The sequence below is a fragment of the Nesoenas mayeri genome (assembly GCF_963082525.1).
Source record: "Nesoenas mayeri genome assembly, chromosome: 1".
Lineage (NCBI taxonomy): Eukaryota > Metazoa > Chordata > Aves > Columbiformes > Columbidae > Nesoenas > Nesoenas mayeri.
Genome location: NC_137541.1, coordinates 198525537 through 198540781, shown reverse-complemented (window position 1 = coordinate 198540781; position 15245 = coordinate 198525537). Strand labels below are relative to the sequence as shown.

General features: G+C 39.9%; 1 protein-coding gene across 4 annotated transcripts in view; it reads left to right on the top strand.

Moving 5' to 3' along the window:
• Positions 1–2462, top strand: part of YAP1 (Yes1 associated transcriptional regulator) — a gene marked incomplete at both ends in the record, with an annotated part of 85875 nt that extends 83413 nt beyond the window's left edge. For all 4 annotated transcript variants that reach the window (XM_080363816.1, XM_080363815.1, XM_080363814.1 and 1 more), the window contains 2 exons: positions 1484–1596; positions 2224–2462. In XM_080363816.1, the coding sequence (XP_080219942.1) occupies positions 1484–1596; positions 2224–2462 (352 nt within the window). The remainder of the gene's footprint in view (positions 1–1483; positions 1597–2223) is intronic.
• Positions 2463–15245: the final 12783 nt, after the last annotated feature.

The following is a 15245-nucleotide window of genomic DNA, read 5'->3' as shown; positions in this document are numbered from 1 at the left end:
AAAGTGCAGTGGCATTTTCATTTACATAGTCAATCTTCTGCTTGCTGTCTTTAGTACTTACCATCGTTGTGCTATGTTTTATTTTTTTAAATGGGACATGCAGCAATGCAGACTTTAGTAAGTTATTTCACCTTTTGGTTTGCCACTCTGTTTATATATTTTTCTCTATTAGATTTATCTTGGTAGTGGTGGTAATTCTCTGTTTAACTCCTAAATATGGATTTCTTCTTTTGTATACACATATTTTAACAAGTAGTTGTTGAAGAAGCATCCGCTCCATTTTGGGTAATGCAATTCAATTGCATGCAGTAATTTTGGGTGATTTGACTACCAGATGAAGAAATCCTTGTTGAAGAAAAGAGGAAATGTGTCTTAAGGAGTGATTTGAAGAGAAGAGCTGGACATTCCAAGTGTGAGAGCAGCAGCCAAAAAGCCTTCGCAACTAGAGTGATTTAGTTCAGCGTAGTCTCAGTTCTGTTTTTTGCATATTGTCCCACAAAGTAAACCAGCATTTTTTTCACAGAAGTTTTAAATAGCTTAATTATTAGGATTGTTGTCACATGTGTGGTGATACTATTTTAAAATCAATCTAGAAGACTATAAAGAAATGTTGTGTCTTTCTTGGATGGCAAAGATGTCTTTGTGAGACCTAATTGATGGCATTCTATTTGCATCTAATGTTGAATAGCTGTTCAGCCATCATCAGTTTGGTTCTTCATACTTGACAAAAAGGCATTTGCTGTGTATTTCATGAGCACACGGTTTTGAAGGATCAGTTTGTCTTCAAGTGCAAATTTGAACAGTAAGTCAAGTTGATCTTCATTCAGCATTCAACCTGGAAAATCAGTAAGGATTCTCAGTGAATGCTACCACAACCTGAAGAAATACAGATTTTTGAAAATATTTTGCAAAGTTTGTATATTAAGAGAGGTAGTGGGGGCAGGGAACGGTCCGTTTCCACAGCTGCTCATGTAGGCCGCGGCTCCTGCTTGGGCTCCTCCCACGGGCCACAGCTCCAGCTATAGGGTAGTTCCAACTATAGCTCAGATCTGTAACAGTAGTGACCTAAAAGTAGACTTCAGTGCTTGGTGAAATGAGGAGAAATGTTTAGAAATGTTTTTCTGTTCCTTACAGAAGTGTGAAAGGGTACACCATTGTCATTTTTATAATCTTTAGAGACTATCTCTGACATGCTTCTAATTTTTTTTAGCTATAAGTATGTGTGAAAAGTTTAAAACAACACAGAACACAGGTAGACAGTTTTTAAGCTGCTTAAGTATGCTCTCATCAAGTTAAATTGAATCTAAATAATATAGCTTTAACTGGAAAAGGTCTGCATAAAATAAAACCTGGGTGTCTCACAAAGGTTTCAGATTTCTCGTGACAGCGATGTTTTCAAAGCCTGTGAATTGGTTCAAAAACAAGCATTTATTTGAATTTCTTCAGTATCCCACCCTCATTTTTTTCATCCCTTCTATTACAGTGGAACATATCACTCCAGAGATGAAAGCACAGACAGTGGACTCAGCATGAGCAGCTATAGTGTACCCAGAACCCCCGATGACTTCCTGAACAGCGTTGATGAGATGGATACAGGTTTGTTTCTGTTTACATCCTTAGTGCATGTTTTCCAAGTATACTCGTGTCCATCAAATGCTCAGCCGCTTTGCAATGAAAAGAAGAAACTCTGAGAAACTGTAATACTTTTCACATTGTCGTTCTACCTTCTGTTTCTATAATAGAGATATTATAGTTAGATTTGTGCAAAGCATACTTGAAATCAACTCTGTTGGGAGGATGGGGGCTTGCTCATATATAGCATCACTCCTGTTGTTATATGGAATTTGAGTGTCCCTTTGCTTTTTTAAGTAATGTTGTTTGTTCAGAGCTAAGAATAGTACCTCACCCAGTGTTGCTAATATTGCTCCAAAACAATATTTGACTCAGTATTGTCTTGTAAGCCTAAAAATTAAAATATACTAAATGACATTAAAGATCTGTGGAGATATGGGTCAGTAGGTGAAAAGGTTGAAATGAAGGCATGCTCTTTGTACTTTTGCATGCAGTCAAATCATGCTCGGGTTTTGTAATGGATTTCTATGAATCATGTTGCTTGTGTGATGCAAGAGATTCAGAATTAACCTTTAACCAGTTGTCCTGGTAAAATGTGGGTTTGGTACTTCAAGCATATTGAATATCCGTCTTGCTTTGTGTTATAACTAGGTGACAGTATCAGCCAAAGTAACATACCGTCCCATCAGAACCGTTTCCCAGACTACCTTGAAGCCATTCCAGGGACAAATGTGGACCTTGGGACACTGGAAGGAGATGGGATGAATATAGAAGGAGAAGAACTGATGCCAAGTCTGCAAGAGGCTTTGAGCTCTGACATCCTTAATGACATGGAATCTGTCTTGGCAGCCACCAAGCTAGATAAAGAGAGTTTTCTTACTTGGTTATAGGGGCCTCAGGGAGACTGAATTCTAAATCTGTGAAGGATCTAAGGAGAATAGGACATCTGTATCTGAAGTTCAGAACAAGCCAGTGTGGCACACTTTGGCTTGTGTTCAGAAAAAGTAAATGAACAAATATTCAACAAGATTATTTCATTTTGCTCTTCCTTGTCCATCGCTGCTGTTATATATTGCTGACTTTTTTCCACAGTTGACTCTGAAGAACAGACATCTTGATCTTTTTCTATTGCTGTTGCAACTACTGTTCAAGGGGGGTGGGGAGGGATGATGAGCCTACTTGGATGACGAATGCCATTCCTTTTGTCCTAGTGTGCGCTTGCGTATCATTTTATCTAAATACTCAGATTTGAGAGTTAATTTCTGCATGCCACTGCTTGTAGTTTGCTCAGCTAGTTGTCTCCTGCTGCCTGTGGCAAGTGGTAAAACACGACATACTGAGGTGACAAGCCAAAAATGATGTATCTGGTCAAAAGAAGTCAATACGGATTTGGAGAAATGACTTAAAGGAGGGCTGAAGACTGTTTGGCATTAAGTGTTTCTACTAGTAGCTCTCTCATTAGTCACAAAGTGCTCTTGTTCATATTTTATGTTATAGTAAATCATGAGTCATTTTACATAGAAACATATATGAACTTTGTTGCCACATATTCTAGCCTAACTTTTGTTTGTCAAAAATAGTTTGATTATTTTTGTTAGTTGGTTTAACTGTAGCTGTAGGATGGGAGGTAATTATAGGTGTTCTTTTTTAAAAAACAATAGTGAAATCTAAGGGGGTTTTTTCTGATTTCACATAGTCTTATTTAAATCTGAATTGTCTGCTTTTTTTATACTTAAAACATGCCTATTGTAGCCTGATAAGCTAGTGAGTACATAAACCAGTATGTTTTGCCTGTAACTTTTTTATTTTTTTAAAGGCTAGCTTTGAATGTAATCCTTAGAATTCATGACCAGTGGCTTATTTTTCATGTTTATTTGCAAGATTTTGAATTAGAATCTGATTGCAGCAATGTAAAATTTAGAATCCTAACTGTCGTATAGACAATTGTTAAATGCATTTTAAAGTAGCAGAAACCATTTGAAAATGACGGATGCATTTAATCTCTCTTCTGGTTTTCAGTTTTGATAACTAAGCAAGTTTTGATTTTAAAATCCTTAATGGGAAGAAAAAAGCTTTTGAAAAGTTTCTCTTCAGTTAACATGGAAAAAGTCTGAACTATTAATACTGCTCTAAGTTGCAATGAAAAGGCTAGAACACCAAAAAAAATCCTCAAGAAAAAACTTATAAGTATAATAGTTATCAAGTTCTGTTTGGTGAAAAATAAGCCCTGGACACTATACGTAGAAGAATGTAAAGATATGTGTTAGATGGTGACATGAGCAGGTAATGAAGTGTATATTAGTAGTAGAGCTTAGCATGGGGTAGAGGTGACTATGAATTATCTGTATTTTAACAGGAAAAGGTGTATCACTAAGTTGTCTGCAGGAGTTGACACAGTTTCCAAAGAGTATTTTTAAATGAACAAAATGAGCATGAATCAAACTTTCAGTATAAGCTATGAAGTTTTGTCAGGCTCTGATGAAAAATAGTGTCACCAGTTAACACCTCTATAATGAAGGGCCTGTCACCATTCTCAACGTGAGCCTTTATTTTCAAGGGTGTATAACATGACTATAAAGACACTGTAAGTGTGAAACTTGGTTTTGAAAAAAAATCTCAGCTAGCAGGGACTTCTCCTGGGGAGAGATTTTTGGAGGATTTTTTGTGGGTTTTTTTAAGACATTGATTATTTTTCAAGTTTGGAATGAATCAGCAAAATGAAAAAAACCCATGTTATTTTATTATCATTTGGACTTTTTTATTCTTCAGAAATAGTTTTGTTTTAGGATAAAGAATGAAAACTCTGAACCAAGTCTCATTTTAAAAACTGAAGCAGCAGAGGCAGAGATCTGAAATTTGCCACTATAAATGCACATTTACTACTTTATGTAAGGATATTAGTGTTTGAAATATACAATTTTTTTTTTGTGGCTTGTTATGGAATACAGGCAGGTTTTAAAATATCCATTTTCAGAACATATCCATAATAACAAATATTTTCTGCTACACCAATAATTCCACGATTAATAGGCCACTTATATTGTGCAATGACACAGTAGCTCCTAAAGCGGTATATTGTGTCCAAGATAGGGATTTTTAGTAGCATTTTTACAATTTCATTATGAATTCTTCTCCCTTCTTCCCTTCAGGAAAAGAAGACACTAAGTTGTTATAACTTGAATGGTCTGACATAAAACCACAACAGCAAGGAAATTCCGAGCTGATTGCAGTGTAGTTCTTCCGCGGTTGTATCCAGGCGTGACAGCACACCCGATGCACTGAGTGCAAACCCCTGACATGCTGTACCTTGCTACAACAGGGATGAGTACAGAACAAACTTTCTTTCCTTGCTTTTGTGTGTTTGTCACAGCTTTAATATTTGAATGTTTTCTTCTCATTGTAGAAACACTACATGGTTTATACTGTATTTGGGTAGCACTGCTTAGGGTAGATACTGACAAACTGGGAATTCTTGAACTGCTCTAACATGAATTACGTTTTGTGATACTTATTTTAATTACTGATTTTAATACATTTCCGTTCTCTCATTTATTAGGAAACATACCATAGAGATGCTGTACTGTTGGCAATCAACATTAATTTGGAAATTTTTTTTTTAATTCTGCAAATGCATTGTTTGATGAAGTGGTTAAAATTGTTTGAAATGCAAAAGCGTTTGGGGTAGTGTTTTATACTGATGTATATATTGAAACAGAAATCATTGTAATAATTGTAATAGCTTTTAGTTATAAATACACTGCATGCAGACAGATGGGGCTGGACAGTTGTGTGCTGCTCAGCACCCGGGCCGGGCTGCTGCTTGGAAACAGGCTGCAGCGTCAGCAACCATACGGATCAAATGTTGTACCATTCAGTGTTGGCGCTCACCAATGCAAAAGGAGAAGAGACGATTTCAACGTGATTAACACTACATAGCTTTCACACATCTGGTAAATTAGTACTAAAGTGACCTTTTCACTTACAAGCATGTTTTTTTTTATACAAATTAACAGGTGTGCCTGTGTAAAATAATTTGTTTTCTGTATCTTGGGAAAAATACTCTCCACATTTAGAATGTTGTGTGTTAGAGAACTCTTAAATGCACCCTTGTCAAAAATTATATATATTAGTTACCAATGTTACTTTTAGATATGAGCATGACTGTAAGTTAGGTACTTAAGTACAATCTGTTACATTATTTTTCTTTATGTAATACTTTTTCAGTTGTTTTATTTGGTATAAATATATACTTTGTGCTTAAACATCTTTGTTTGTTTTTAACATTCAGTAGTATGTAAAGATACTGGTTTCCTTCAGTAACATGGATGCCTTGAATTGTTGGAATTGCTGTTGTAGTATGTCTGTTCTCGTCCCCCTTGTCACAGCTTTTGTAGTCACAAACTCCACTCCTGCAAACGTTGTGTACAAGCTCACCTGAGAGACAGAGGAGTCCCACTGAAGTCAGTGAAGGCTTAAAGTGACCGTATGCATCTCTATGTGTTTGCAGTAACCAAGAGACAGTGACTCTACTGAGCCTTGTACAGTTCGTGTAAAACAATATTCTAATTGTGCATGGCACTATAGTGAGAGCTGGTAACAGAACATCTGTTACCTGCTCTAAGAAAGCATCACTTTTTGCAGATGTGCTTGCATTGTTCAGGATCTTCCCATGTAGCAAATACATTTTTGGCTAAGTTTATACAATAATTTGTGGCAGAATATCAATAAAGACACACTATTTTCATTTTCAAGTTTTGACTTATGAATTGTGAAATACGCAGTGGCATACCTTGAAAGTGTCTGAAGGTTTTAGCTTAAGAAATCTGACAGAATTCATTAATTTTGACCTTCTGTAAAACAAATTCTGAAAGGTGTGTTTTTAATGTAATGCCATTGGTGATGGCTCAAGTCATACACTAGTTGCATTTTAGCAGTTCCAGAGTTACTACTGTTCAGCACTGAAACGTCTCAACCCTGTAAAATTCATTGCAGTTGTATGTTTTCTTAGTTACAGGTCCAGGGCTCGATGCTTCTATCAGTTTATCTTTTGCTCCTGAGTTCATAGTCAGGATTAGTCACTCAGATCCTTTAAATTTAAACCTAACATCACACCTTGCACCTGGAGGCAGAAAGCCAGCGCGTGACAAGGCACCGCTGCCATTTGCTGGTATCACTCTCCCATTTATGAGGTGGTGACATGTTGCAGTAGTTGAAGTACGAGTGACCTTCTGAGGCAGCCCTAAATAGACCGTTACGGCACAGCAGGAGATCTGCTCCAGGTGTTCAGGCTCGCTTGGCGATTCTTTTTGAAATATTTTCAACACCTAGTTAAAAATAAGAACTATTAGTTTCAGAGAGCTAGAAACAGCATTCTCCCAGGGAAGCTCTGAGTCGTCTCCATGCTAATGTGCAATTTACCAGTTAAAAAAGCGTTTTTCACATAGGGTCATTAACAAATTATTATTTGGGGTCAGGCTATCATTTAGCTTCTCCTATTCTGAAGATGCATTTGGAGATAAAGCGGGGCCATTGATTTTATTTACAGCATCAGCACCTGTAGTTTATATGTTCCTGTTGAAGAGTAAGGATGTGCGTCTTGCCCCTTGTCACCCCTTTTTATTGCTAACAATAGTTATCTGCACCTCAGAATTTAGATGTCATTGTCATCAAAATAGGATGACATCTGTGCAGCATGGGAAATCTTGGTTGATGTGAGACGGTAAAACCAACATTGAGGTACCACATTGTCTTTAGAAATAGGGTAGAGCTATGTACCAGTGACCATATCCAGTACTTCATGGCTCTTAAACAAAAAAGCCAGTATGTTTAAAGAAAAAAAAAATGAGGAAGCATGTTGAATAAGAAACATATAAATACAAATACATCTGATAAATCTGCCTAATGGATTTTGTAGAAAACTCACCATTTCTACTTCTGACATAACTCCTCTCTCTTTAACGCAGCAGTTGTAACAGTGAGTGCTACAGATGTAGGCTGTTATTGACGGGTATTATTTTCTCTATATGAGAATCAAGTTAGTCACTCTGATTATAGTGTTTTCTATATTAAACTGGCTTGTATTAGAACATGAAAGGCAAAGTAATTTTATTGGATTTTTCTGTCTTGTTATTAGCAAGTGAATTAAAAAAAGGGGGCGGAGGGGAGAATCTAGAGCAGCCCAAGAGTTCTTCAATGTTATGCAGCAACAAAATTGAGGTACATAAAAATTGAAATGCCTGAAATGCCCTTTCTCCTCCCTTATATGTTATTTCTGAGCTACTCTAGTGTGTTTTAAATTATGTATCTTATTTACCATCTGCAACTTTTGCTTGCCCTAAAGAGGGGCAGCAGCACTAGGTGCTGTTGGTCCCCGAAGGAGAGCAGAGTTCCTCCTCTCCAGAATTCAGCTGCTGTCCTGTTTACAGTCTGTGATATTGTGCAGGAATCACTGTCTGACTCCAAACAAGCCACAACTGCTGTCACAGGATGGTTATTGGCGAACACAATTTTCTGAAGGATGGTAGGTCCCCGAGACGGGAGAAGTTCAGCGTTTCTGTTGCGTTACTTTGATTTCTGCAGCCATGGCAGGGGCACAGAGTCCTCCCCATGCCACCCGGCCTGCTGGGTTTATTTTTTCTTAAGCTGACAGTTTTATTCAGTGTTTCATTCATGGTTTCACTGTTAGGCATGCAAATACAATTGTCTCAGCTCCGTTGACAAGTGACCCTTTTCAGACTTCACCAGGCAATATAATCCTTTCATACCCATCATCTGCTGTTGAAGAAGCATGACCCAGAGGCTTCAGAGAGGTCTGGCTGTAGTTCTGAGCTTTTCTGAGTTAAAATAAGATACTGGTTGTGTGGGTGTATGACTAAACCCCAGACCCACACTTCTAAGAAACTGCATGATTCAAGTGGTGGTATCTCACAGCAAATGGTAGGAACTGTGAGATGCCTTCAGTTAGACCTGTGTTATCTGGTCTGCAGGGGCTGTGGACGGCTGCTTAGTCCAAGAAGTTGCTGGCAAAGGCCAAGCCGGTGTGGCAGCCTTGTGCTTGGTGCAGGAGAGATTCAGACAGCTGCTCAGAACAGGTTCAGTGTCTGCGAAAGGTGACAACTTGAAGTTCCACTGCTGCTGCAGCCTGGACCTGCCACCACCTTCATCCCAGGGACCTCTGAACAGCTGCTTTAAAGCCCTGGCTTCTAGATTTATATACACTGGTATGTAAAACTGTGGCTTCCTCTATATCTTAATTTTGGGTTTTCACTTAAGACATGACTCTCCTTTTAAAGGTCTTTGTTCCTGTTAATGGCCTTTCAAGATCTTTCTTGAGTGCAAGATTAAAATAGCCTTTTGAGCATGAAGAAATGTTCAAGGGAAAGCTGAGCTTACAAGGAGAAACACCCCAGAGTTTTCCCTAAAAGCATGTTTATTGTTAGACATGGAAACATGTACCTGGTTCCAGTTCAAAATAGCAAGAGAGAGGTAGATCATTCCTCTTTGCATTCTCAGCATTCTTATTCAAGTAGCAAGGAGTTTGACTCCCAGGCATTTAGCTCAGTCCTTAGAGGCACTTGGTGAATTAAATCTGGAAATCCTTATACAGATATGGATTCCTCTAAGAATTATCTGAATGTGAAATGCACCAACAGATCACTGAGAAATTTCTTCTTGCAGCTTAGTGGCAAGAATGTTAGAAAACCTGTCAGCCAAACAGTAATATCAAGTGTATGAGTTCCTCTTACCTGCATGCTGGCTCTGACTCAGAAAATCAGCTGGTTTTACATGAAAATGCATGGCTGGAATAAGGCTCAGGTTCCTTACAACTGTGATCTCTGTCGGTGAAGTTTACTGCTGTGGTGTGTGGATTTTGCTTTTATCGTCACCTTGAAAATGCAGTAGTGAAGGGTGGTGAGGCCCGTGAGCAGAGGACAGAAGCCGGTCTGGAGTCTCTCGGCTGCTTCTGGAGATGCCTGGCTTCTAACAAAGACATTTGGTAGACTTGTCTCTTTGTGGTAACTGGCTTCACATTTGCTTGCACTTTATTTTCAATGTGGCTGCCATCTAACAGATCACCACGTTATTGAAGTGAGTGCATTGGTGACAACTGAAACAAAGGATAAAGGTGTTTTTAAAACGCAGGCAGGGACACCCCAGCGGGCGGGCGCTGCCCTGGGTGACGAGCACGGCCCCCCTTGCAGTGGCACAGCCGACTTTCTGTGTCGCCTTCAAGCGAGGTGTTCTGCCATTTCCCAGGAAAGCTGTGTGGCACCGTTTTACTTGTGTCCCGGGAGCACTGGACGGTTAATGTCTGCAAAATGCTTTGAGGGTAAAGCATTATTTAACCGCTTCCTATTAATTTGTTCTCAAACTGTGCTATTCTGGGGGTCTTTTACTGAGTGACCTCACCATGCAGGAATGTAATTTTTGCAATGTAGTATAAGGTGCGCATCTGATTCTACTAGCTGAAGCCCACATAAGCATTACAGAAAGGTAGTACATTAATGCACATCAAATGATAATTTTTACTCGCATGTAGACACTCAATAGGAAGAGTGAGCTGACTCAAGGCACCCTCTGCTCACCACATAACTTGCGTTACCTGATGTTTGGTGAAAGACAAGAGTGTATGGTTGCCACTGACAGATTAATGTGCACCAGTTCTTCCTTCTCTGAAAACTTCTGTGCCTAAGTCCTTAGGTTTTGTATGGGAATGTAGCGGAAGATTTGGCAAGGAGGTTAGTTAAATGTAAATACGCTCAAGTGACTTGCAGCTGTTAGTAGAAAAAGCACATGCATCGCACTAATTGTTTTGCTGACCTTGTGAGCTTGATGAGTAGAACCTCTGTGTTAGATAACATAGGCCTGTGAGAAACTCTGGGCACCTTATCACTATGTCTGAGATTCCTGCTTTGTTGTGAGATAGAGCAGGAGGCTGTGCCTGCCTGAAGCCTTGAAATGCAGGCGAGCTCAGCAGGCCCAGTGATCTTCCAGCAGGGCTGAACTGACCAGAGCCTGCGTCCCCCCCTGTGTTACCTGACACTTGGGAGCTTAGGTGCCACTTCGGAGATCCCTCAGTAGAGAGGTAACTAAAATAAAACTTGCTCTTTGCAATGCATTCGTGGCCTCTGGCTCTTCTTGCGATGTGCCTGCGTATGTGTTCGCAGGGCTTTAGCTATTTTTCAGATTCAACTTTCCTATTGAGCTTTATCTGGTTTTCTTTCTGGGAAGCCAAAGTAATCTTTTAGGTGTAAAATTATGTTGATTAATTATCACAGAATCATAGAATAGTTTGGGTTGGAAAGGACCTTCAAAGCTCATCCAGTCCAACCCCCTGCCATGAGCAGGGACATGTTCAACCAGATCAGGTTGCTCAGAGCCCCGTCCAGCCTGGCCTTGAATGTCTCCAGGGATGGGGCATCTACCACTTCTCTGGGAAACCTGGGCCAGGGTTTCACACCCGCGTTGTAGAAAATTTCTTCCTCATGCTGAGTCTGATTATGAGTGGGAGGGTGGAAAATCTTGCATCATTATATATATATATATATATATGCATATATATGCATAAGGGTAATGCTGCATGCATTTGTGTGTTTGTCTGTGTATAGACGCACTATATATAAGCACTAATTTCCTGCCTAAAGATAACTGGGGTTCTCATGAGCGTTATGATATTTACTCTGGGCTCATAAGGAAAAAAAAAAAAGTGCCATCCCAGTTATAAAGTCTGCATGGTTGTTTATTTTTAAACCTACAGGGGTTTAGGTGTGGTGTAGGACCATTTCAATCAGAAAACCAAAATGAAGAACAGAAGAATGTGAATGTATATGTGCTGCCTCTCAAGAAACCAATCTTGCGTAGTCGTAGCACACCATGTGTGAGTTAGTTCAGCTTTTTGAGACATAAAGGCACCTTGCACACACACACAAAACCACAACAAAAAACGCCAGAACTAAAAGGGATGGGTAAGAGGAGATGGGCTGCCAGTCCCTCCTCTCCTGTGAGTGTTTCTGTTGCGTTTCAGCTGGGCCAGAAGGGAGGTTGGCTTCAGGTAAGATTTGTCTATGCTGAAGTTTACCTTCAAGTTTAATGCAGAATCGTAGTACGTGCACATTCTGTAACTGCATAGTCGTGTATGTGCACACACAAAGGTGGGTATGTATGACTAAGGAGATAGAGATCTGGTATATTACAGAGCAAAAAGTTTAGTCACGCAGCAATTAAACTCCTAATGGTGCCTAATACAACTGAGTGCCATGTTGCACTGATACACAGCACATACTGTGCTACTTGCTGGAGTTATTCTTTTAAACAGAGATTAAGATGTTTTTGGATTACTTCCTCATCCCCAGGATCCCATGACAGTTGCTGGGGTTTCTTTTGTTTCTGAGGATTTAAGCTGCCTCCATGGGTGGGCCTAGACTGTTTGCAAACGTGTTAACATGTGGATTTATTCCGCACTCGAGTGTAACTATTTCTGTGCTATGACTTTGTTGCTAGCTATTTCTTTGGTAGAACAGTAGCACTGCAACATAAGATGACGAGCTGGTATCTAGACATTTGAAGCCAATTCAAGGTGCTTTTGAAGTCAGAAGTCTTTGACCTTAGGTTTTGAATCAGCCCTTTGGATTGTATGTTGTGCTTGCGTAGGACCAAGACTGCTACTGGAATGAAGAGATTTTTATATCTCATAATAGCCAAAACTGAGTGCTCTAGCTGCTTCTAGCACTGACTCCAATGGCCACTCTATTAGTCTCTTAGGGGTTTTTTTCTTTCTTTTTTTTCCATTGTGCCATTTGTGAAAATGTACAATATAATTTCCATGCTACTCAAATACTCAGATCTGATCAGGGATGTTTGCATGATATGCATTTATATATATTAATACATTTGCATGTGTTTGTGAATTGTATATAGAATAAACTTACAAAATTTGGAGGGTCTGTGAGTGTGCTGTAACATAGAAACAGACAGTGTAGTGTTTGAAGAAAAAGCAAAGGCAAACCAATAAAAACAGGTACATGAGTAAGCACTCAGGTAGAAACAGTCAACTACGAGAACTGAAGAATAGGAGCTGGTTGTGCAGTAGATAAAATTGCTTTTATGACTCAGGAGAACTTAAGAAAATTGGTTATTCTGTCCATTTTTTGCTGTTATAAAAATGCATAAGCTCGTGAGATGCACGAATGTGAATACAACAAAGTAATTCTGTGTCGGTTTGTATCAGTGAGCAGCGGAAGCTGGGCAGCTTTTGGGGCACAGCAATTGATGAAAGACATGGACTGAGGACACTGCAGAGGAGAGTGCTGATGATGAGGGACATGCCAGAAGAGTATGGTAGCTCAGCTGTTTATCAAGAGAAAAACTGGTTAAATAGTTGAAGCTGATCCTCAAGCAAAAAGCAACTGCTACTAAGAATGTATTATCCATGGTACGCAGGACAAGAAGTCATCAGGTTACACCGCAGTAGGTAAACCCAGGTTAGGAAAACCTTTTGCTCTCCGGGGTGCTTTGTTGGGTGCCTGGGGAGGTTGTAGTAGCTCTGTCATGGAAGAATTCAAAGATGAAGTTAGATGAGCATCTCATGGATGGGACAGAGCTGAGTGGCTGGGTGGTCTAGCTGACCACCGAGATCCACTGCTGGGCACCATCTCAAAGAATTTGGGCCTGTTAGACCTAAAGCACTAGTTAGAAAATGCAGGATCATAGAGATTCAGAGCAGCTGACCCCTTCCATCTGTGCTTCAACTGGTAACCCTTGTTGCCCTTGTAATTTGTTGTTAGCTAAGGTAAACACCTCAGAAAGGTGCGGTTTTGACTGTACCACTTCATCTGGTAATTCCTGACAACGGATGATCACACTAACGGTGTAAAAATGGAAAAAACAACAAAACAAACAAACTTTCTGTATATGTTTGTCCAGGTTTGGTTTCCAAACGCTGGTTCGTTCTTTGCTTAAGAAGTCCTTTAGTACCTGCTCTTTTCTCATATTGAAAATATTTACCTGTTTTAATTAAGCTCAACTGCTTTAATGCACTGGACAAAACGTTTCCAGTGTGGTAAAGGACACTTTAGTGCTATCTGTCTTCTAACTAAATGTACTGCGTGTGTTCAATTAGTCTGTGAATTAAGCCAGCTAGTTGAGTTTGAGTGTGGCCAAGATACAATAGATTGAGCACAGCTCCCACTTAGCAGGAGAAAAACCTCCTGCGGAGAAGTAAAATCATCCTGAAAATCATCCAGCCTTTGTAGAAAAGATGTATTTTTGGCTGAAACTCTAAGGGAACTACTGATGATCTTGAAGCTAAGCCCAGATACCAGTCTTGGCAAAAACAAAAGCATCAAACTGGGTAAGAGGGGAAAAAATCCAGCCGAAGAAGTGTGTGGTCTTTTCTAATGGAACAGTCTCTTGCACGTTCTCTGGTGCAGAGCACTGTGGTAAAAATGATGGCCTGCAGACTTATACATCATTTGTTTACTAGTATATATTTCCCGTAAGGGAGTGGCACATTTCCCACCCCCTTCACCTCAAAACTTTCTCTTTACAATATATATATTTTTTTCCTGCTGAGGAAAGTGTTCCTTGTAGTCAAATTTCTGCTGTTTGCAATTCTGCCCTTAAATAAATAAGCTTAATGAGACTTGAAAAAAGTTTTTTTTAATATAAATCTGTTTGGGACTCTGAAGCAATTTCAGTAAGTCAAGATAAAATGCTCTGTGTTTGGCTCAGAGTCATTAAATAATTCACTGTACTTACTGCCAAGCAAGGACTATTTCATACGCTGCTATCCTGGCTAAATTCCAATCTGGCTAATTCCTGTGCCCACCTAAATTCCTCCTGCGTGTTTGAGTAGAGGAGATGATAGTCTTCACTTGCCTCTTCAAAACGCTTGAGCCCCATCTGGCTCGTGCCACCTGCCTTCACCGGTGCCTGTTTCATAGCTGGGTAGGCGATAACCCCGATTAGGTAAAATATTTCAGGCTCTCTCAGGATGAAAGGTGCTAAATGTATGCAAGTCATTTATTATTTTGCTCAGAGCCAGCTCGTTCTGCCTGAGCTGGAGACATGCACGACTTGTTCTAACTTTTCCAAAACAGGTTTTAATGTGCACTAAACCCATTTGCCAGCCCTGCTGCGCTGCCTTTTGTTTCTAAATTTACCCTGTTGCACAGCTGATTAGGGAGACAGGAAGCAATATATCTTGAAGCTTTCAGGAGACAGCCCCTCCCTGAAGATGTACTTTAGTGAACTAAATCTACATTGAACAACATGCAAGAGGTGGAGCTTCAAGCCCAGGCATGCCGGTTCAGGCGATACCATCAAAGAGTTTGTCGCTTCCTTCAGAAGTTCACTAGCATTGTTTTTCCCCCCTCGAATGATTTTATTTTAAAACATGGACAAGACGGCATTGCTGCCTCTCTCCTCCCCGCACTGATGGGGTGGGACTTTGGGGAGTTTGGGATCAGCGATGTCAGCGCTGGAGCAGGCGAAGCAGCGTTTTGGTAGCTTAGACAAGAGCTGTGGAGCTGGGAGTGGCTTTTGTTCGTCTCCCTTATCATTTTGGCACATGCCTGCAGAAGTATTGTCTCTCCCTCTTCTATTTTTGGATAGAGGGATGGGAACACTTTGTTCCCTTCAAGAAGTATTTGAGTCCGGTTAGCAGAGAACTCCTC